General features: G+C 35.4%; 1 protein-coding gene across 2 annotated transcripts in view; it reads left to right on the top strand.

The window, feature by feature from the left end:
- Positions 1 to 24,457, top strand: part of LOC111057152 (WD repeat-containing protein 26) — a 59,658-nt gene that overhangs the window by 12,008 nt on the left and 23,193 nt on the right. For both annotated transcript variants that reach the window (XM_039428192.1, XM_039428191.1), the window contains exons 5-8: positions 449 to 583; positions 1,945 to 2,092; positions 9,892 to 10,263; positions 22,531 to 22,676. In XM_039428192.1, the coding sequence (XP_039284126.1) occupies positions 449 to 583; positions 1,945 to 2,092; positions 9,892 to 10,263; positions 22,531 to 22,676 (801 nt within the window). The remainder of the gene's footprint in view (positions 1 to 448; positions 584 to 1,944; positions 2,093 to 9,891; positions 10,264 to 22,530; positions 22,677 to 24,457) is intronic.

The raw sequence follows: 24,457 nt of genomic DNA, 5'->3' as shown, positions 1-24,457 counted from the left end.
GAATTTGATTGCAAAACGCTTTATTATATCTTTATGTTTGTGAATCCAATTTGTAATAATAATTGATAATAAAAGAATAAGTTTCAAAAAAGAGTAGTTTCAGAGTATATTTGTTTCTGAGCTCTGATAATTGAGTCATTGCTTCATTAGCATGATTCCGGCCCTCTAGATTAAATAAAAATACATTTTTTTCAAATTGCATTTATTGAATATTATTATGTTTCAGCGATTAATATTTTTCGAATATTTATTAGCATTTACATGAATAAATTTTCCCATATTCAACTTTTCTTGCAATTTCAAGTTTTTTGTTGCTGTATTTCTCTTCTTTTTAAAACTGTACATGCAATTCTTAGCGATAACTGTAAAATGAAATACACATGTATGGAATGACCTTTTATCTCAATAATGAAAGATTGATTGACAGTGAGTGTGCTTGTGGTTTCAGTTTCATGATGTGCAGCGGCAAAGAAGATCTAATGTCGCGAGCGAACTGGTCGGGCAAAGGCCACAAGTCGAGGACGTTGCTCATGGATCGCCTGCAGGAGTTTCTTCCGCCCACAATTATGCTTCCACCCAGAAGGTATCCACCCATTATTGCTGTCTTGTTCACATCACAACAATATTCCTACAATCAATTCGAATTTAATAGTTCAGCTACTACCTCAAAAATACCTTTGAAGTGTTACTTGAACCTAATACTATATTAATTGAAATTCAAATAGAATTCTATTTCAAACCATTTGACTTAGGAAAGCGATTATTTTGTTCTAGTGTCGATAAATTAATCAATTACCTGCGGAAATTCAGTTATTAATATACATTTTCTGAAGCTGTTTAGAAAGAGCTGCTTAGGCTGCAAATAGCTACAAATTTGGCTAACTCTCTTGAAAGAAACAAGGTCGAATAGTGTGTTATCCATATAACAAGAGTGACCCAGTCGCTAGCACCTTGTTGCTCTCTGTATGTTCGTAGCCAGGTGAGTGAGGCAAAACTAATTATGGACAAAATATACTAACAATGAATAATTATCAGATGCACTCGTTCTACCGTCTGAGTAACCTGATTAATGTTTGGGTTGTTCTCCTGATCGACCTCGCTCAGTCGTGCTGTGAGTGGGGCGAGCAAGCAACAAGCAACATTTTCTTTTTTAGTAGACTGGTTTCTTAGTAGATTTGAGTTTGAGTAGATTGGACGGGCGGGAACCAGCCTCTAAGAGAGCTTTTCTGGCATGGGTTGATTGCTGGCCTGCCCCGGTATTGACCACTCTTCCAATTAGTCCTTGTTCTAATGGCTGTTTCCGATTTTATGGAGGTAACAGGCCGCTGACAGGAGGTCTCGCATCCTAAGGAAGGGTTTCAGGGCACAGGCTCACGTCCTAGAGAAGGGTCTCTAACCTGCGTATCTAAAATCTAGCTGCGAGATTTTCTAGGCAGTTTAGCAATAACTATCCGTAACTCCTAGAACTATCCTTTGTAACGAATTTACCTCGTTACAAGACATTTAGAATTTTTCCATTGAAAAATATGGAAATCCCGTTGAGATCTTCCTCAAGGTAGAGTTCATGATCCATGGATAGAGGTCATGACACCAATGTTAATTTTTTAGCAAGACACAATTCCATAATATATCCTATCAAAATATACTACACTATGTATACTATAATAATATTATATTAGGCCGTATTCTTTAAACTAATAAGCTGTTCATCAGCTCAGGTTAGCAACAAGTGAACAAACTTTTCAACTAGCAAAAAAATGACCGCGTGTCCAAACCTCTTTCTACATACCTTCCTTATTTTATTACGATTCTGTCCAATCCAATTCTTTACTGTACAATAAGTAATCAATTAATTTTAAGTATATTATGTCAATTTGATGAACTGCTAAATAAAGAAATGAGTATATTGGATATTTGTAGATAATGCATTGTTTTTGTCGACAGACTACACACGCTGCTGACTCAGGCAGTGGAACTTCAGAAGGACCGCTGCCCCTACCACAACACCAAGAGCGAGGAGAACCTCGACACCATTTCGCTGCTGGTCGATCATCACTGCTCCCGCGATCAGTTTCCCTGCGAGACCACTCAGGTCAGTCAGCACATACCAGCTCTCATTGTTTTACTTATTTGACTTGTTGAATAACAATATTGATAATCATGATTGATTTCGTAGCCTACTGAAAACAAATATGTTTTAGAGCCTGTTTCATGATCCATAATAAACTGCAATATTTTATCGAGTTCTCAACATTATAATTATGAGTTACAGACAAAGTACAATTTGCAGGTTAGGTTGGAATTGATTTTTTTGGGTTAGGTTAGACAGGCTGTCTCTCCCTGTGGTGGATGGTTTACACTAGCAGCCATTGAATTTCCTGTCAAAATTTGGATGTGGTTTGAGCAGAAAATCTATGCAGTTGGATATCAACCTTTGCTGTTTGAATTTTGATTGTGTCTTCATAATTATTGTAAAATTTGCAGAAAAAGAGTGATTCAGTCGATCTTTCAGCGCGGCTGTGCCTTTGGATGGGCCTCTGTTTTCAGCAGTAACATTTTTTGGATTTGAATGATTTACAAAATCATTTCCCAGTGATCTGGAGCCACCTTACTGTCAAATCATTATACAGGGACCGGCATATCAATCTGACGATTTTGTAGTAATTGTTATGTTTGAACCACTGTCATTGAAAAGACGGGAATGTTGTACATGAACAGGTCTATTCTTGCCATTTCATTAGCCAGTATGTCGTGGTCAAGTGAACATCAAGCGACTGTGATTGTAGCTTATTTTAAAAATAATGAATCAGTTATTTTAACACAGCGTTTATGTCGCAGACATTTCAATAATTTGAATCGACACGCGCCTGTTTCCAATAGGAATAAGATCTTGTTGTGGGTAAAGAATTTCAGGAACATGCTGTCCGCTTTAAAACGAAACCAACAGGCCTGAAAAACGCCTGAGTAGCTGTTACACGGTCTTCACGACTTTCAGCAGCGAAACATGCTGTTGCGCTAGCCTTTTCTTCAAGTTTCAAGTTTTTATTGGGCCAGTTGAACATAGAAGTTACATATAGCCAAGTCACAATTCACATTAAAGAAACATACAATAAATTGCACAGATACAATACATACAATAGACAATAATAAATAAAATAAAACAGATCAGTAAAAGCAAATTTACAATTAGATCAGATAATTTAGTCGCCTGTACTTGGGTATCAATAGACAAAAAAGTATTATATTAAATTGACTAGGGTGTTGTGATCAGCAGCAATGAATTCCTCTACTGAGTAAAATTGATTCACATCAACCAGGATCTAAGTACTTGGAGAAAACGTTTATTCGGCAAGGATCTAACTTGAGTTGGTAGCAAGTTATGGAATTTGTAGCCTATCACAGGGTAGCTCGACTTGGACTTTTCAAGTCTGCATCTTGGTATATATATACTCTCACGGTTTCTTGTGAAGTGACTGTGAATGTCATTGCTCTTTGGTAGCCTATCCTGCATCTGATGTATATCCTTCAAACATTGATAGATGAACTCATTAATGACGGATAGAATGCCATTTTTAGAAAGAAGGGGCTTACAGTGATCTAGATAGCCCGCCCCAGAAATCACCCGGACCGCTCTCTTCTGAATTAACAGAACTTTAGAAGTGCTAGATGCATGACCCCACAATTTCAAACCATAACTCATCCTCGAATGAAAAAAAGCAAAATAGGCCTGTCTGACCACCGAAATTGGCAGTTCAGACATCAGCCTTCTCAGTAGATAGACAATGCTGCTGAGACTGGAGCACACCATGTCTATATGAGGTTCCCAGAGTAACTTGGCATCAAGAGTGAACCCCAATAATCGGACCGGCTGCAAATACTCACTGACATCAGATAGAGAAAACAGTATACTTTGGGTTTTTGCCTCATTCAGAGACAATCTGTTTAGTGAGAACCAATCACGAGCTTTATCATACAGCTCCATCACATCTGCTTTAGCTTGGGTGACACTCTTATTTGCAGAGAACAAGGAAGTGTCATCCGCATAGAACAGCACATTTCCCGCTAGATAGTAGTGCAAATCATTTATTGCTACAAGAAAGAGTAATGGGCCTAACAATGAGCCCTGTGGCACACCCCGTTTTACCAGAAGAGGAATTGAGCACTGATCATTCCAATGTACAATCTGTTTTCTCTCAGAAAGGTAAGACTCAAACACCCGAATTGCGCATTCCTGTAAGCCATAATGCTCCAATTTCTTTAAAATAACTGTATGAGGAATACAGTCAAATGCTCGTGAGAGATCACATAGCATTGAAAAAGTTGATTTCCGCTCCTCAAAAGAATTGATAATCGATTCTAACAGTGATTCCACAGCCATGACAGTAGATTTTCCCTTCCTGAAACCAAACTGAGAAGGAGCCAGGAGGTCATGCTCCTCAAGGTATTTATACAGTTGTGCAAATATGATTGCCTCAAATATCTTAGCAAAAACAGGAATTATAGAAATTGGTCTGAAACTTGAGGTGTCACAATATGGACCCTTCTTGTAGACTGGAACTGTTCTGGAGATTTTGAGTTGTTCAGGGAAAGTACCGCTAGCTAAACAGTTGTTTATACACAATGCTAATATGGGTGCAATAATAACTATCATCTGCTTGAGCAAATTTGGGGTCATGCCATAAATATCCTTACAATTGGAACTCCTGAAACCTAAAACCGCTTCAATTACATCTTGAGCACATACAGGACTCCAGGTGAATTCAGAAACTATGGCAGGCATGTGAGTAAACTGAATAGGTTCACCGTCATTTGGTATATCATTCACAATCTTCTCAACTGATTCAAGAAAATAATTGTTGAAGTCATCTGCTGTGGCAAATGAGTTGTTGGTCTCCTTTGATGATGGTCTTATTTTGTTTATAAGGGTCCAGGCAGCTTTTATTTTATTACTAGACTCCATAATGAGTTTTGCGTTTGCTTCCAATTTAGTTTCCCTAATTTTATTGCGATACCCATGTCTAAGATTCTTCAATACAATGTTCAGATTAGGGTTTGTTTTACACATGTCACTTACCAACAGAATAAGCTCTCTCAGTTCTTCAAGTTCTGGAGTGAACCAATTGCAACTTGGACGGGTTGGACCACCCCCCAGTCGACCAGCATCCCTCCCCGATGATGAGAAAACCCTTTTAGTCTTCACAGGAAACAAAGAATCAAAAAGTTCCTTAAAACTACAAAAGAAAAACGTAAACCCCTCCCTTGCTGACAACGTTGAAATCATATTAAACCAGGGCTCAATTCGATCCTGTAGTGAAGCACAAAAAATCTGAAGACAATTCTCATTAAATGATCGATACTGGATAGTTTTGAGTGATTTACCCCGTCTATAGCAAGCCAACCGAGCTCTCAGAAGGATATGTTTGTGGTCTGATATTTGATCCTTGCTAACATTCACAGTGAAACAATCCGGATCTAAGTTTGTTACAACTGAGTCAAGAGCTGAGCATCCTCTTGTTGCCTCACTTATTAAACTTGTCAGCCCAAACCCCTGCAAAACATTCAGAAACACCCTGACATCCCTTGGTGAATAAATTGCATTGAAATTATGGTCAGTTCCAATCAACACATAATGACCCACAGACAGTGCATAAGAAATACAAAGCTCCAACTTATCAAAAAACAGGTTTGCATCCCCTCTAGGAGACCTATACATCGATATCACTATGAGTGATAGCTCAACAATATAAAAACCTGCAAATTCCGCCGAAACTTCCACACAGTAAGTTGACAAGTCAAGTGGTTTAATAGTAAAATTATTCCTATTGTTAAAATATACAGCTACACCGCCCCAAGGTGACTGTCTACAGAAACTGCCAGTAAGTGCCAGCCTATCAATATTTTGGTAGAATGGTAACTCTTGTTCAACCAGCCAATGCTCTATGATACACAATATGTCAACATTCTGTGATTTACATAAGATTTCAAGTTCATTCAATTTGTTTCTTAAACACTGCACATTTATGGAGCATAAATTCAATCGGAATTTTTTATTATTATTTCTAGAAGACTCTAAATAATTAGGGCTTGACTCATTTACATGCATATCAAAACTTAGATCACTCTTAGGGGCGCCAGGTCGAATCCTAAAAAAGGCTGACTCGAGTCAGACAATGATTGCTGACCTCCAGAATCATTCAGACAATCCCTTCCATCCTCAAGCAGAGTGTCCACACTTACATGATTCGCCAGATCGAAACCTAGAAAAGGCTGACTCACATCAGACAGAGAATGCTGATCTCCAAATACATTGTGATGATCCTCCACACCAGGGCACAAGGAACTGTCAACTGCCAAACCATCATCATTTAAACCAGGAGAGACTGAAACACTTGACTGCATTGCCTTGGAAGAAAATGAGGACACTCTTGACGAGGGGTGGCCGATACATCTGCTATCAACACCCCTTATAATATCATTTATTTTATTAGCAGTAAGTAATTTACCCATTCCATTCAGATGAAGTCCGTGGCTTGTATGGAACCGCCTCTCCAAAGTACACAATTCTAGTACATGAACCGGATACACATCAGTTAAACGTCTTATGAGTGTATTTATAGCAGCTATAGTTTTATTAATATGTGAGCTTCCAGGTAAATCATAGCGGTAGGGAATAGTGGATATGATTATATTACTCTCTATATATGCTTCAATCACCTCAATTAACCCCTGCATGAATGCTGACTTGCAGATCTCATCAGAGTTACTATTAATACTATTAGTACCGCCCAAAACGACGACCCAATCTTTTTGTTGGCAGTTTTTGACCTCATTTGGGGAGAGCATCCAGTCAGTCAAAGCTTCAAGCCTTGCCCCTGGAAGAATGTGGGCAACACAAGAAAACTCATTTGGCAGCAAGGAGCCCACACGCTCACGCAACCCCCTACCATGACTATCAACCCACAAATGCAGTCTTCTATCTAAACCAAACCCACTAAGCGAACTGACATCTCTGCAGGCAGCATTAATCAAGGAGCATGATCTGCGGAAACTATTCAAAGCCAATTTCGCCAAACCAACATTCTTTCCCACATCTGTCAATAGCTTTTCATTCAATTTCAAATCATTTGCTAGTTCAGAGATCTTATTAAGAAATACATTTTTCTTATCAAGATTATCACTAATAATATTTCCCACCGCACCTGCCTTCACCGCTCTGCAGCTTGACAAGACAGCAGCAACAGAGTCCTCCCCTCCTTCTTTATCGTCTGTTTGAGTCCCAAAATCAATAGTTGTCTTATCATTAAACTCCATAATAATCCTATCATTAACAATGGACCGATCTATTGCAGCATGCCACTGCACTAACAAACGAGCATTTTCCTCAGACAATGCCTGCATTTTCCCCTTCAACTCCCCAACATTAACAGAACATTTATCACAAACATTATCAGAATTGTTTCCCTCATAGCAAACACTTCCATCGAAAGAGTGAAGTGAATGTTGTTCGTACTCAAATCCAGTAGACGGTTTACCCTTATTATCATATACTGGTGTAGAAGATAAGGCAGCTCCGGATGAAGCCAACAACGGGTCAATTAATTGTAACTAGGTGGGGGCGATCCCGATCAGTATCCTCATCAATGATCACTGATAAATCAACATGTTCAACCGTTTTATTATTACATTGCGGGGGATGATTATGTTTATGTGATGCAGCAGAATCTATTTCTATTATTTTAGATATTGCTTTGTCAGTTTTTAGAGACGCTTTGCACGACTTTGATGAACAACGCCATTGAATCTCACCAGAAAGATTCTCAAACGATTTTCTATAGGAAAAGTCACGGTAAATAAGCTTGGTGTTCCCTTTATTTGTCAGACTGAGAGTGAAATTATCCATTTCCCAATTGAGTAATTAAGCAGAAAGAGAACACTACAAGACGTGTCGTAAGTATAGGAAAATTATGCGTTATGATATTGTAGGCTACCTATCTTATAAAGCACACTTATTGATTTCAATCTACTATTGATTTAGGCTATTTAATATTGTGATATATTTTTATAAAGAAGGAAAGCAATAATTCTTAAATAGAGTTATGATACTGTGATTCAATTGGAATCACAGAAGGATATTTAAAATGCAAGTGAAAACATAATATAAAGAGAAATATGAAAAGGAAAATTGATAACAACAAAAACAGTCAAGCAATATTAAGGTCCGTTAATTATCTATAGGAGTATACTGTCCGAAAACGAGCCCGTTGACACAACAATCACACTTTTCTAGAAAGAAAGTTCAGCCGATAAGATAAGAGATAGTGATCCACCACTCGAGTTCGAATCAGACACGAAGCCGGTTGAAAAGGAGACTCAGGTGACGGGAGCAGCCGAACTGTATCGCCTCTCTCCACGCCAGCATCCGCATCCGTATAAGTTAATGTTAGTGCAAAAACTTAATGCAAATTATTGGGCACATTGCAAAGCCATTTGCGAGATCATTATCGAAAATGTCCACCAGGATGCAGTTATTCTTGTAAGTGACGAGGCACATTTTCATTTGTCGGGATTTGTGAATAAGCAAAATTACCGTTATTGGGCAGCCAATAATCCACAGAACTAAAGGAAGTCATTCAACGAGAAATTGTAGTAATTCTACAAGTGATGATTGAGTGAGCAATGGCATATTTTAGAATTAGGCGTGAATGTCTGTTTGGATGACATAATCTTCAAATAAAAAAAATTGTGAGTAATCTATGTAATTCACTATAAATTGCAAAATTTGATCTTCAATTTGATATATTATATGATTCAATAATTGTACGAAACACACTTAAGTTATTATCCCTCAAAAATCGTCAGGTTTATGTGCCGGGCCCTGTATTAATGTTTAATTATTTCATTTCTCCCATTCAATGGAGGATTTCAGCGCCTCTCGATGTAATTTTTAATCTAAGCTTACAGATAGATGGACATAACCTGAAAGGTTTTGTTTAGTTGTGTATCATAGGTGAAAGAGTAGGTTAGGTATTTGCTTTTAATAGACATTATTAAATGACTTTTTAATTGTGTTGGTATTATTCGAAATGTTCGTCCAAAGCCTATTACACAATACAGTTTAGTGACTGCCACATGAATTGAATGTTCTTCTAATGCAACAATTGGATAATGCTTAAATACGGTGTCTATCTTATACAGAATATCTTGCAAAAGTGTATCTCAATCTCACCACAATATTTTACCAACTTAAACAAAACGTTTTTATTAATTTATCTGTCACTTGAGACTACCATAACATTGATAACATTTTCATGAAAATTAAATAATTTTCAATGTTCATCATTATAATTGAGAATCAGTTTTATCAGAAAGTCTTACAGTGTAATTATTTTCAAGCTGCTTATTCATTCACATTTCACAAGGCAATTTTGTGGATGTTGCCCACATAAGCTTTAGGTAGTTTTATTTATAGTTTTATAATGTGCCGGATGCACAAAAGTTGGATAAATTTTAATCGTGATTAATTTCACGAGAACCAATCTGAGAAGCAGTTTTTTAACAGGTCTTCTCTGATTGGTTCTCGTTCAATTAATCACGATTAAAATTTATCCACCTTTTGTGCAACCGGGCCTAATTATATTATAAAACTAACTATCAAAATGTCTTTTTAACTTATCCTTATTTTACTTGTATTTTCTTGTATTATTGAATTTATATTCTCTTATATTTTCATCATTTGCTAACAAATATGTTATTCTATAAATTTCTATAATTCATTCTATTCTAAATTCTTTTATTCATTATGATTAATTTTTTAGAATTATTGTTCAGAATAAATGTTGCTGTTGTATTGAGGCAGAGGTGATTGATGTTGTGAATGTTGTTGCTGTCCAGGTGCTGAACGACCACTGCGACGAGGTGTGGTACTGTCGATTCTCACCGGACGGCACCAAGCTGGCGACGGGCTCGAAGGACACGACTGTGATGATCTGGGACGTGGACCCTGACACGATGAGCTGTCATCACCGCAAGACGCTGGACGGACACTCTTACGGCGTGGCCTACCTGGCCTGGTCGCCCGACAGCTCGCACCTGATCGCCTGCGGCCCCGAGGACTGCCCCGAGCTCTGGCTGTGGAACGTCGACACCGACGAACTCAGAGTCAAGATGCACCACTCGCCCGAGGACTCGCTCACCGCCTGCTCCTGGCATCGCGACGGCTCCAAGTTCGTCACCGGCGGCATTCGCGGACAGTTCTATCAGTGTGTGAGTTAATAATACACACTCCTCTTACCACCCTATTCTAAGTGAGTGCTGATTTATTTTTAATGAAAGGAAAAGGACAGTTCTATCAGTGTGTGAGTCAATAATACACAGTCCTCTCACCCTAGCTATGAACGCTCGTCATCCGATCACAGCTTTTCATGGTCGATTTTATTTTGCCTCACACCAAACTTTCACCGTTTCAATGTCTTGTGTTGAAATATCCAGTTTCAATTTATTTATACATGTTCTTTTATGTGAGATAAAAACTAAATCTTTAAACATAATGAAATAAAGCTTTGATCAGATGACTAGCGTTATACATTTTATCTATCTGCCTTGCTATTATCCTATTGCAAGTGTGTGGTAGTATTTATTATTAATAATAGGAAGTTGGTAGCCCTACTCAATCTGAATACACACAGCAGTACAAGTTGGTAGCCCTACTCAATCTGTATACACACAGCAGTACAAGTTGGTAGCCCTACTCAATCTGTGTACACACAGCAGTACAAGTTGGTAGCCCTACTCAATCTGTATACACACAGCAGTACAAGTTGGTAGCCCTACTCAATCTGTGTACATACAGCAGTACAAGTTGGTGGCCCTACTCAATCTGTGTACACACAGCAGTACAAGTTGGTGGCCCTACTCAATCTGTATACACAGCAGTACAAGTGGTAGCCCTACTCAGTCTGTGTACACACAGCAGTACAAGTTGGTAGCCTACTCAATCTGTGTACCACAGCAGTACAAGTTGGTGCCCTACTCAATCTGTACACACAGCAGTACAATTGGTAGCCCTACTCAATCTGATACACACAGCAGTACAAGTTGGTAGCCCTACTCAGTCTGTGTACACACAGCAGTACAGTTGGTAGCCCTACTCATCTGTGTACACACAGCAGTACAAGTTGGTAGCCCTACTCATCTGTATACACACAGCAGTACAGTTGGTAGCCCTACTCAGTCTGTGTACACACAGCAGTACAGTTGGTAGCCCTACTCAATCTGAATACACACAGCAGTACAAGTTGGTACCCTACTCAATCTGTGTACACAGCAGTACAAGTTGTTAGCCCTACTCAATCTGAATACACACAGCAGTACAGTTGGTAGCCCTACTCAATCTGTGTACACAGCAGTACAAGTGGTAGCCCTACTCAATCTGAATACACACAGCAGTACAGTTGGTAGCCCTACTCAATCTGTGTACACAGCAGTACAAGTTGGTAGCCCTCCTCAATCTGTATACACAGCAGTACAAGTTGGTGCCCTACTCAATCTGGTACACACAGCAGTACAATTGGTAGCCCTACTCAATCTGTTACACACAGCAGTACAATTGGTAGCCCTACTCATCTGTGTACACACAGCAGTACAGTTGGTAGCCCTACTCAATCTGTATACACAGCAGTACAAGTTGTTAGCCCTACTCAATCTGTGTACACAGCAGTACAAGTTGTAGCCCTACTCAATCTGTATACACACAGCAGTACAAGTTGGTAGCCTTACTCAATCTGTATACACCAGCAGTACAAGTTGTAGCCCTACTCAATCTGTATACACAGCAGTACAAGTTGGTAGCCTTACTCAATCTGTATACACAGCAGTACAAGTGGTAGCCCTACTCAATCTGTGTACATACAGCAGTACAAGTTGGTAGCCCTACTCAATCTGAATACACACAGCAGTACAAGTTGGTAGCCCTACTCAATCTGAATACACACAGCAGTACAAGTTGGTAGCCCTACTCAATCTGTATACACACAGCAGTACAAGTTGGTAGCCCTACTCAATCTGTGTACACACAGCAGTACAAGTTGGTAGCCCTACTCAATCTGTATACACACAGCAGTACAAGTTGGTAGCCCTACTCAATCTGTGTACACACAGCAGTACAAGTGGTAGCCCTACTCAATCTGTATACACACAGCAGTACAAGTTGGTAGCCCTACTCAATCTGTATACACACAGCAGTACAAGTTGGTAGCCCTACTCAATCTGTATACACACAGCAGTACAAGTTGGTAGCCCTACTCAATCTGTATACACACAGCAGTACAAGTTGGTAGCCCTACTCATCTGTATACACACAGCAGTACAAGTTGGTGGCCCTACTCAATCTGTATACACACAGCAGTACAAGTTGGTAGCCCTACTCAATCTGTGTACATACAGCAGTACAAGTTGGTAGCCCTACTCAATCTGTATACACACAGCAGTACAAGTTGGTAGCCCTACTCAATCTGTATACACACAGCAGTACAAGTTGGTGGCCCTACTCAATCTGTATACACACAGCAGTACAAGTTGGTAGCCCTACTCAATCTGTATACACACAGCAGTACAAGTTGGTAGCCTACTCAATCTGTATACACACAGCAGTACAAGTTGGTAGCCCTACTCAATCTGTGTACACACAGCAGTACAAGTTGGTAGCCCTACTCAATCTGTATACACACAGCAGTACAAGTTGGTAGCCCTACTCAATATATATATATATATATATATATATATATATATATATATATATATATATATATATATATATATATATATATATATATATATATATATATATATATATATATATATATATATATATATATATATATATATATATATATATATATATATATATATATATATATATATATATATATATATATATATATATATATATATATATATATATATATATATATATATATATATATATATATATATATATATATATATATATATATATATATATATATATATATATATATATATATATATATATATATATATATATATATATATATATATATATATATATATATATATATATATATATATATATATATATATATATATATATATATATATATATATATATATATATATATATATATATATATATATATATATATATATATATATATATATATATATATATATATATATATATATATATATATATATATATATATATATATATATATATATATATATATATATATATATATATATATATATATATATATATATATATATATATATATATATATATATATATATATATATATATATATATATATATATATATATATATATATATATATATATATATATATATATATATATATATATATATATATATATATATATATATATATATATATATATATATATATATATATATATATATATATATATATATATATATATATATATATATATATATATATATATATATATATATATATATATATATATATATATATATATATATATATATATATATATATATATATATATATATATATATATATATATATATATATATATATATATATATATATATATATATATATATATATATATATATATATATATATATATATATATATATATATATATATATATATATATATATATATATATATATATATATATATATATATATATATATATATATATATATATATATATATATATATATATATATATATATATATATATATATATATATATATATATATATATATATATATATATATATATATATATATATATATATATATATATATATATATATATATATATATATATATATATATATATATATATATATATATATATATATATATATATATATATATATATATATATATATATATATATATATATATATATATATATATATATATATATATATATATATATATATATATATATATAACTCCTCCCCCCTTAAGATGAAGGTGTCCTCACCTTCTTCATAAGGGTAGCTGGGGTGTAAGAAATATTTTAGAATTTTCTAAGTGAAATTGAACAATATCTAATTTTTTGTCTGGAATCACAAGTTTGTTATTGAATACATGAGAATGGAAAACAACATATAATATAATAAGTATTAAGCACGCCATTAATATATAAACTACATATTCTGATAAGTTGCTACTAACTACAAAATCTTCAAGAATCAGTAATGGCTCTAAATAAGTATTTGCTGTATACACACAGCAGTACAAGTTGGTAGCCCTACTCAATCTGTATACACACAGCAGTACAAGTTGGTAGCCCTACTCAATCTGTATACACACAGCAGTACAAGTTGGTAGCCCTACTCAATCTGTATACACACAGCAGTACAAGTTGGTAGCCCTACTCAATCTGTATACACACAGCAGTACAAGTTGGTAGCCCTACTCAATCTGTATACACACAGCAGTACAAGTTGGTAGCCCTACTCAATCTGTGTACACACAGCAGTACAAGTTGGTAGCCCTACTCAATCTGTATACACACAGCAGTACAAGTTGGTAGCCCTACTCAATCTGTATACACACAGCAGTACAAGTTGGTAGCCCTACTCAATCTGTATACACACAGCAGTACAAGTTGGTAGCCCTACTCAATCTGTATACACACAGCAGTACAAGTTGGTAGCCCTACTCAATCTGTATACACACAGCAGTACAAGTTGGTAGCCCTACTCAATCTGTGTACACACAGCAGTACAAGTTGGTAGCCCTACTCAATCTGTATACACACAGCAGTACAAGTCGATTATCCTTGCGCTGTGTATTGTCTCCAATGTCGCCAGACCTCACATACTCTGATTACTTGTCGTGGGGCTTCATAGAGCCCAAGCTCTTCAAAAACAATCCTCGCAATATTTATGAACTTGAAGTGAATAATTTACATATTAATCTCAAAAATGTTCCCAGTACATCTCTCAAAAAGGTATCATTCTGCTAATTTGGTGAAAACAGTCGAAGCCTATATTAAACTCAATGATTGGACATTTTGAGCATATTTTTAATAACATTTAGTAACTAAGAAATGTGATTGATACGATATTTGATTTATTTCGTATATAACAACGTCAAAAATATCACAACTAAATTACCGCTACATAAATAACATTAAAAATTTGGTAACATAACTAAAAAATCTCCCTGTAGTAGTCTACAGATAAGATAAACGAACGCGCAACTCACTTTTTAAAAAGATTTATTTAACGAATAAAACACATACATAATGGCAGCATGACTATTGGTAACGGAATGACACGAGAAATAATCTAACAGAGGTTTAAATACTAGTACAAAGTGCTTACTCTTCAGTTCCTAAATCTATTGTCTTATATATATATATATATATATATAACTCCTCCCCCCTTAAGATGAAGGTGTCCTCACCTTCATAAGGGTAGCTGGGGTGTAAGAAATATTTTAGAATTTTCTAAGTGAAATTGAACAATATCTAATTTTTGTCTGGAATCACAAGTTTGTTATTGAATACATGAGAATGGAAAACAACATATAATATAATAAGTATTAAGCACGCCATTAATATATAAACTACATATTCTGATAAGTTGCTACTAACTACAAAATCTTCAAGAATCAGTAATGGCTCTAAATAAGTATTTGCTTTATATATTTCGTCAAAAGTAAAATTAGTGATTATTTTATTTTCATAAGTCGGTACTTCAGTAGGATATAGAACATTACTTTCCCAGAATGTATAAGGTTTACTAAAATTTAATAATGCTTCATCTTTTTCAAGGGCTATTAGTTGTGTAGATTTTGGATATGTTACAATATTTCTTGAGCCGTGAACAATTGAACTCTTGCTGATGTTAAACATCAAATATTGGTTTATAATCGGAATATTTTTAATAACATTTAGTAACTAAGAAATGTGATTGATACGATATTTGATTTATTTTGTATATAACAACGTCAAAAATATCACAACTAAATTACCGCTACATAAATAACATTAAAAATTTGGTAACATAACTAAAAAATCTCCCTGTAGTAGTCTACAGATAAGATAAACGAACGCGCAACTCACTTTTTAAAAAGATTTATTTAACGAATAAAACACATACATAATGGCAGCATGACTATTGGTAACGGAATGACACGAGAAATAATCTAACAGAGGTTTAAATACTAGTACAAAGTGCTTACTCTTCAGTTCCTAAATCTATTGTCTTATATATATATATATATATATATATAACTCCTCCCCCCTTAAGATGAAGGTGTCCTCACCTTCATAAGGGTAGCTGGGGTGTAAGAAATATTTTAGAATTTTCTAAGTGAAATTGAACAATATCTAATTTTTGTCTGGAATCTCAAGTTTGTTATTGAATACATGAGAATGGAAAACAACATATAATATAATAAGTATTAAGCACGCCATTAATATATAAACTACATATTCTGATAAGTTGCTACTAACTACAAAATCTTCAAGAATCAGTAATGGCTCTAAATAAGTATTTGCTTTATATATTTCGTCAAAAGTAAAATTAGTGATTATTTTATTTTCATAAGTCGGTACTTCAGTAGGATATAGAACATTACTTTCCCAGAATGTATAAGGTTTACTAAAATTTAATAATGCTTCATCTTTTTCAAGGGCTATTAGTTGTGTAGATTTTGGATATGTTACAATATTTCTTGAGCCGTGAACAATTGAACTCTTGCTGATGTTAAACATCAAATATTGGTTTATAATCGGAATATATTTAATAAAAGAACTATACCCTTTGATAACTAAAGTCCTACAGCTATTCAACTTCTTATCACTAACCAATTCCTCTACACACTTGTTAACAACTTGTGTGGCATTTCTACAATAATAATTATTATTCAATAACTGGCAATCGCCTTCATACAATTCATGACCTTTAATAACTAATGATGGATCAACATGTATCGTAGTTATTTCATTGTTCGTTTTCACAGGATAAGACAGCATAAAAAGTGTTTCGTACAAATTAGATTCAAGTGGCAATTCAATAAAATAAGAAATAATATCATTATGAATAGAACAATGAACACTTCCTAATTCCCGAAGCACCTTAGGTCCATCGGATATCAATTGTAATTTAATAGCTCTGATGACACGCGCCATCTCGTCAAAAGTGAGGATGCTTGAATGAATTATGTTAAGTTTACAAAATTCCAAACTGGTTTCTATATCATTCTATTGTGAATTATTGTTAGCGTGTCAAACAAAATATGATGCTGTTCATTCAGTTCTACAGAATCAAATTTACTGTTGACAGAATTAAAATAATTGTCAAGTTTCAAATTATTAGCACGGATTACATCAATTCCATTGTTAAAGCGACTAATTAGATTTTTGTTGATTGAAACTTGATTCTTAAGATCATGTTCTAAACTAATTTCGTTGGAATGCACTTTTGTCAAAATTTCATCATATTTAGCTTTATCATCAGCATCCATATTTCCTGTTAACCAAGAAATAGCGGAACCTAATCCATTAAAAAGACCTCTTTTTATTCGAAATTTATTTAACAAAATAAATATGATCGAATTTCATGGTAACTTGATCGAGATGTAATTGAAGTAATTTAATTTTAGTTTTATCGGTTTCTTTTCTATTTAACAATTGTATTGAAATCTTGAGTTTAGAAAGTTCATTTTGTAAAGCTGTAATGTTGATGTTATGCACGTAAGTGTAGGTTCTGTTAATGATGAAAGCATCCTGGATTCGGATGGGTACGACTCCTGCTGATCGTGAGAGGTCAGTCGTCTTGAATGCGTCTACTGGGGCCAGGTTGAGGGCTGCCAGGCTGACAATCAGGAGGGCGAAGTCTGCCAGTTTTAGACTTGTCTTGTGGCGGATCTTTGGGTTGTTTCGCCTTCGGCGGAGGTGTTCGTTCATCTGAAACAGAATTATCATTAGTTTTGTTCACTTTACGTGGTCGCTTAATGCGATTGGGATGAATCTTGAAGGGGCGTTTCTGGATCGCTCTTGAATTCGTCGCTAGATTGGTGTTCTTATCATGTTTCACTTTGAAATATTTCGGCTTATTCTTCTTATTGAACGTCGTCTTGATGTACGGTTCATCCGGAATTTCAATCTCTTTTTCACGGTCTTGATTTACTCTTGTTGTTCTAGTCTCTTTCTCAGTTATTATTTTTCCTTTAACGAAATTGTGAATTGTTTTCAGCTTATCCAGATAATCATTCGTTCGTTTCTCTGTTACTAACGTATTAGCCAAATCATTCATATATGGATTCTTCGAAACTCCATATGTAATCTCCATGGGTGTTAGTTTTAGATTGGAATTAAGCGTGTTGTTGAACGCTATCAGGGCTAATTTCATGTTTTCAAGTGTTGTCCTATTCTTGTTTTCCAATTGAAGAGCGTTGAGAAGTTCGATGAGGGTGGAATGAATGCGTACAATGGGTTCAATGTCATACAATTTGAAAAATTCTCGTAGGCTGTTATTATCGAATTTTCGTCCATTATCCATTTGTACTATTTGCGGAGTTGGAATAGATGAAAGGTAGTCGAAAAGGATTTTCTGAACCTCGATTTGATTCAAATTTTCCAAAGGGTACGCTGCTAACCGTTTAGAAAAGCAATCTATTACCGTAAGAAATTTTATCTTATCGTACTGGAAAGTGTCCTTGCACTGGGTTCCTATCATATTTTACTTTTAAGCAAATTTGGCACTTATTGATGTAGGCTGTTATATCGCGAAGCATTGATGGCCAGTAGTAGGTTTTCCGAATGTGATTGTAGCTTTCATTGATTCCTCGATGGCACGTTTTCCCGCGGTGGTAGTTGGCGACAATGTCCTTCTGTTCTTCTCCATCAGTAACATCCAGATTGATCTTCTTGTAGCGTTTCAGTTTGACTGTTTGAAACGAGTCCGTTATGATATTAACAAAACTTGTATACATCACTTCATAATCAAGCTCTAGAGTGCCTTTCTTGTAACAATATATACCGTATGTTGTGTTCGGTAGAAGATGTAACATAAGTTTCAATTTCTTACCTAAAACGGTGGTGAGTGGCTTTGCTATCTTTGCATAATCTTTAATCATTTCTCGGTAATATCCTGTAAGTCCTAAAAATTGTTTAACTTCTTTAGGAGTACGAGGTAAAGGAAAATTCTTCACTGCGTCTATTTTCATGGGGTTTGGTTGTATTCCGTTTTCTGAAATTATATGACCCAACAGTTCGCGCTTGAAAAATTCTGTTTTATGAAGCTGGATTTTCAAGTTGTGTTCTTTTAATTTTTCAAATACTGATTTGAGGTGTTTCAAATGTTCAGTGAGGTTGTCAGAAAAAACAATAATATCGTCCATGTACACTAAAACATTATCCATTTTCGCGAAAATCATGTCCATAAACTTCTGGAAGAAACTGGGTGAATTCTTTAGTCCAAAGGGGAGACGTAGGAATTCATAGTGGCAATTTTCAGTAGGAAAAGCTGTTTTCGGGACGGAGTCGGGGTGCAGTTCAATCTGGTGAAATCCTGATTCTAAGTCGATAGCAGAGAAATAAGTAGCACGTCCTATCTTTCCAAATAAGTCCTCAATGTTGGGCAAGGGATACTTATCATCTACAGTCTTGTTATTCAATTTTCGAAAATCTACAACCATTCTGATCTTTCGTTGTCCTGATGCATCCAGTTTCTTGGGTACGACCCAAATCGGGGAGTTGTAGGGAGAGTTTGAGTGTTGAATTATTTTGTTCCTTAAAAGTTTGTCTATTTCCAATCGAATATCTTCTCGGAAGATTTGGGAATGCCGGTAATTTTTCGTGTAAACTGGGTTTTCATCTGTAGTAATTATCTTTTGTTTCATTAAGTTCCTGCTACTTGATATCTCGTTTTCTAGTTTTACAATTTCAGGATACTGTTTTACTAATTTCAAGATGTTGTCTCTTTCCTCCTCATTCATATGATCTGTTCGTAGAGGATTTGGAATGTCATTTATAAACTTAGAAAATTTCGATTTACATGAATCATTTATATCTGTACAATCAACTATAGTTTCTACTTGTTCAACCTCCATTGGCTCAGGACAAATGGTCGTAAGTTCATGGGCGAAAACTAAACACATACATTCATTACTATCAATATTAAAGTCCTTCTTCAATTCTATATTTATCTGCATAAATGGATGAACGCATGGTTTCATTCCCAAGCTGTATATCATACTTGGACAAAAAATCAAATATATACAGTTTTATCTTATGAGGTTTGGAAAATACATGCTCTATATTACAAAACACATACTCATTCCCTGTGCTTTCTCCAACGGGAGTTTTCACAATAAAATCCTCTTTGTGACGAGTTACGCCAGGAGAGACTAGTGAAGGATGAACATAGTTCTTTGCAGATCCGGTATCGACTAGCCATTTCCTATCCTTCTGATCTACAAAGTAAGGAAGCGATTTATTAAGGATGTTTAAGTCGAATCGCTGGGTGGGTCCTTCGCATATTGGGGGCCTGACCCTAAAAAATGGTCGGTTAGTCTGTTCAGCGATTCAGTCAAAGTGTCAAGTTGAGATTTAAATTGCATATTTTGAATCGGGTTCTGAGTGTACTCACTACTCTGGCAATCTAAGTGGTCTTCTTCCAGATAGTTGACTTCATATGGAGACTTATAATTCCTCAATTTTTGTACTGGATCCGTTCGCTGAGTGCGCATGGATACTGTGTATGAGTTATTTGATGAGTTATTTATCGGAGTACTTGGTTTGAAGTTACTGTTTTGTTGTTGTGGGAAACGTTGTTGGAAATTTTGTTGTTGTGGGAAGCGTTGTTGGAAATTTTGTTGTTGAAAATTTCTTTGTTGCTGAAAGTTTGGACTTGAAAAATTTTGTTGAAAGTTGTGAGGTTGGGAGCTACTTGGTGGCGAGTAGAAGCTCTGTTGTTGGAAGTGCGGTTGATAAAATCTCTCATTGTTTTGGAATCGACGTTGTCTGCTTTGAACAAATTTTTGGGTGTTTCTGTTTTGTCTGCTTTGTGATTGATAACTACTCTCATAGTTTGGGGTTCTAAATGTATTTGAAGCTAAAAAAATCTGTTTTCAGTTCTGTTTAGGTTTAGTTGGTGCAACTGGGATCCTAGCGTGGGATGGACTCCATGCACAAAGGTGTTCACTAGTGTTGCGTTAAGTTGATGTATTAAATTTGTTAGCAATTCTCCTGACACTCCATCTATTTTGTATTTTGTTATAAACGTACATGAGTACGTTTTTCTTCTAGTCTGTTCAGAAAGTCTATCGGGTGCTCCCTATTGAATGAGCACATTGCTGATATTTCTGCTATCAATTCTGGAACAGGCCTATTGTCTGCAAAGTTCTGTTTTAAGCTATTTATCAGTTCTGTTAGTGTTGAGCAACTATTGTTGTAGGCTACAGCTTCCGCTGGACCTTCTAGGTGGCACAAAGCTGTTTTGAAAAGAAGCCAATGATTACCCTCCTTTTCTACAATATGATCTTTACAATAAGCTCTCTGTAAATCTTCACAAGTTGAAATGAAATGAGTTAATTTGTAAGCTGTTCCATCGTATCTCGGTATGCACTTAATAAGTTCATGTGGAAAGGGCTTGCTAGTTGCCATGGTAATATTAGAAAGAGTTTCTAACCTTGTTTCTTGATGGATGATCTCTGCTTTGACGGAATGACTTACTGCAGTAGAGACCTGATCCGGGTCTTCCTCCTCGTCCGACGATGGGCTGCGGAAAGTTCTGCAAGCGTCGTATCGGGTGATGTCTCGTCTGCTTGCCAGCGTGTAGTTGGAGTTGAGTTGTCCTTGTAGGGTTGTAGAACCACAGATAAAGAGTTGAAACTCACGTTTTTCGGCACTCGAGAACGTAGGTCGCGAAAAAGTTAATTGAACTTTTACCGAAAAAAACTTCTGTAGTCCCTGTGCATCGGGCGCCAGATAAGATAAACGAACGCGCAACTCACTTTTAAAAAATATTTATTTAACGAATAAAAACACATACCTCATGGCAGCATGACTATTGGTAACGGAATGACACGAGAAATAATCTAACAGAGGTTTAAATACTAGTACAAAGTGCTTACTCTACAGTTCCTAAATCTATTGTCTTATATATATATATATATATATATATATTATATATATATATATATATATATATATATAACTTACGACGCCGACAAGTTGGTACTGTACAGACATGATAGTTCGGTCACTATATCCCTTATCTATCCATTTCCAAGTTATTAGGTTTTCCACAGGTAAGAATTGACCGATAAGATTGAGTGTCTCGAACGACTTTAATAAACTTACTGAAAGGTACACTTGTAATATCATATCGATGAATTTCGTATATTCACCTCATATATATTCGAATATTTACCATATTCCTGTGTAGTTGATATCGAGATGTATTATATTCATCGATATTGATGATTGGTGATGATGATATTGATATAAGAAGTGATTTGTTGACAGGATTTGGAGGGGAACGTGCTGGACTCGTGGGAGGGAGTGCGCGTGAACTGCCTGTGGTGCCGGTCGGACGGCAAGACGGTGTTGGCCGCCGACACGCACCACCGCGTCAGATCCTACAACTTCGACGAGCTCTCTGATGCTACTGTGTAAGTTCACTCACCAATTATTCAATAAAATACTTTATTGGAGTAAAGTAAATATTTACTTTCAATAAAGTAAAGTGAAAGTTTATCCATGTGGATTTTTTTGGAGGAGGTCCACCTCACTTGAATATATATAATTTAAGCTGTAAATATTGTTATACCTCAGCCGGGACCGACAGTTTAACGAGCCCATCCGATAGCACGGGAGTGATCTGGTTTTGGTGAACTTTTGGTGATACGTGGGTTTGAAACTGGGAATTTCTTGGCTGCTATGTAAACACTTTATCCACTAGGCCACTTCCAATGTTGTCTATGTGAAATTGCTTCAAGTCAAGCGGTTGAGACGGATGGTTACTGGCAGACAGTACTTTTTTATTACTTTACTTTCTCTATCACTTTTTGTGTAGTTGAGAAGTTATATTATTATTATTATTAATCATTCATAATTACACAATGTACAGAAAAGTACCACAGGCTTATAAGCCCAAAACGGTTCCAATTCTAATTTATACAACAGTCCAAATGTAGCTAGGTTATGTGTCACTTAACATTCTTCAATTACACACTCAATTTACAATTCAAAACACACAAAAATCATTTTTAAATTAGAAAATACTTCAACATTAAATTAAATCAATTACAATTAATTAAAAAATTCCAAACTTTCAAAATACTATAAAATTTTGAGACCGAAAAGACAAAAACACTATTTAGAACTTATCACAGCTGTAACGACGTATGTCCTAATGTCAATATTGTGGTAATTATTCATATTGAATGAAAAAGACTATGAAATTGTCAAAACCCACAGATTTGTTGATACTTAGAAAGACTGGTTTCGGTTATTACACCATTCTCAATCTCTGATAAACTAAAACTAAATACAAGAGCAGCAGAATTTATACTAGTAGGCGAGTACTGCTATTGGTCAAGGGCATGAACGCCTGCCATTGGCCCAGCTAGACAGTCTCCTCCCACTCAACGGTGTGACAAAATGGCGGCTTAAGCAACAGAATCGCCATGATAACAAAATTTACTTTCTGTACAAAATAAGAACTAAGTAAACAAGTGTGAAAGATAATAAAACAAATATGTAAAAGGAAAAACTTTTGACTAATGTATGCTTACAATTTTATGATGAAACTAAATTCGTTGTGTTGTATTGGTTGAAATGAATCTGATCATTTAAACTATACTGGAAATTTTCCTTAATTACTCTTGTTATTTCTAAAGCCTCTAGAATATTCAAAGACCTGCCTTTGTTATTAACATGCTAAAACTCAACATTCTCCTTAACTGTGAACTTGTGATTATTTGTTATCAAATGTTCTGCAAAGTTAGATTCCCCATTTTGTTTATTCCAATCTCTGATGTGTTCTTTAATTCTACTTTTGAAACTTCTACCAGTTTGACCCACATAACAAACATTACAATCACCACATGTAAGTTTGTACACTAGAATAGATTCTAGGTACAAACTGTCGACTGAAAAGTTTGTATACTAGGAGATTATTTCTCTATCAATTTATATAAAAAACCAGTAGCAGTGCCCAATCAATTTTTCTTTTTAGATAGATGGTTTGGTGGACGGAAATCGGTGGATTCCTAGTGAATCCCAGTGAGATTAATCGTCGTTTAAAGGTTGTTTATTGAGATGATACTGTTGATATTCTTGATCATTTTTCTCTTGATCTCTTTGATGTTGTTTACCCCTGTGGGTTGGGGGAGCTTTGAGTCGAACATCGTACTCAAGAATGTGTTGAAAACAAGAATTCACCCTCAGT

The sequence above is a fragment of the Nilaparvata lugens genome, chromosome 5 (assembly GCF_014356525.2).
Source record: "Nilaparvata lugens isolate BPH chromosome 5, ASM1435652v1, whole genome shotgun sequence".
Taxonomy (NCBI): domain Eukaryota; kingdom Metazoa; phylum Arthropoda; class Insecta; order Hemiptera; family Delphacidae; genus Nilaparvata; species Nilaparvata lugens.
Note: the sequence above shows the minus strand (reverse complement) of the source record. Positions and strands in the feature narration are given on the sequence as shown.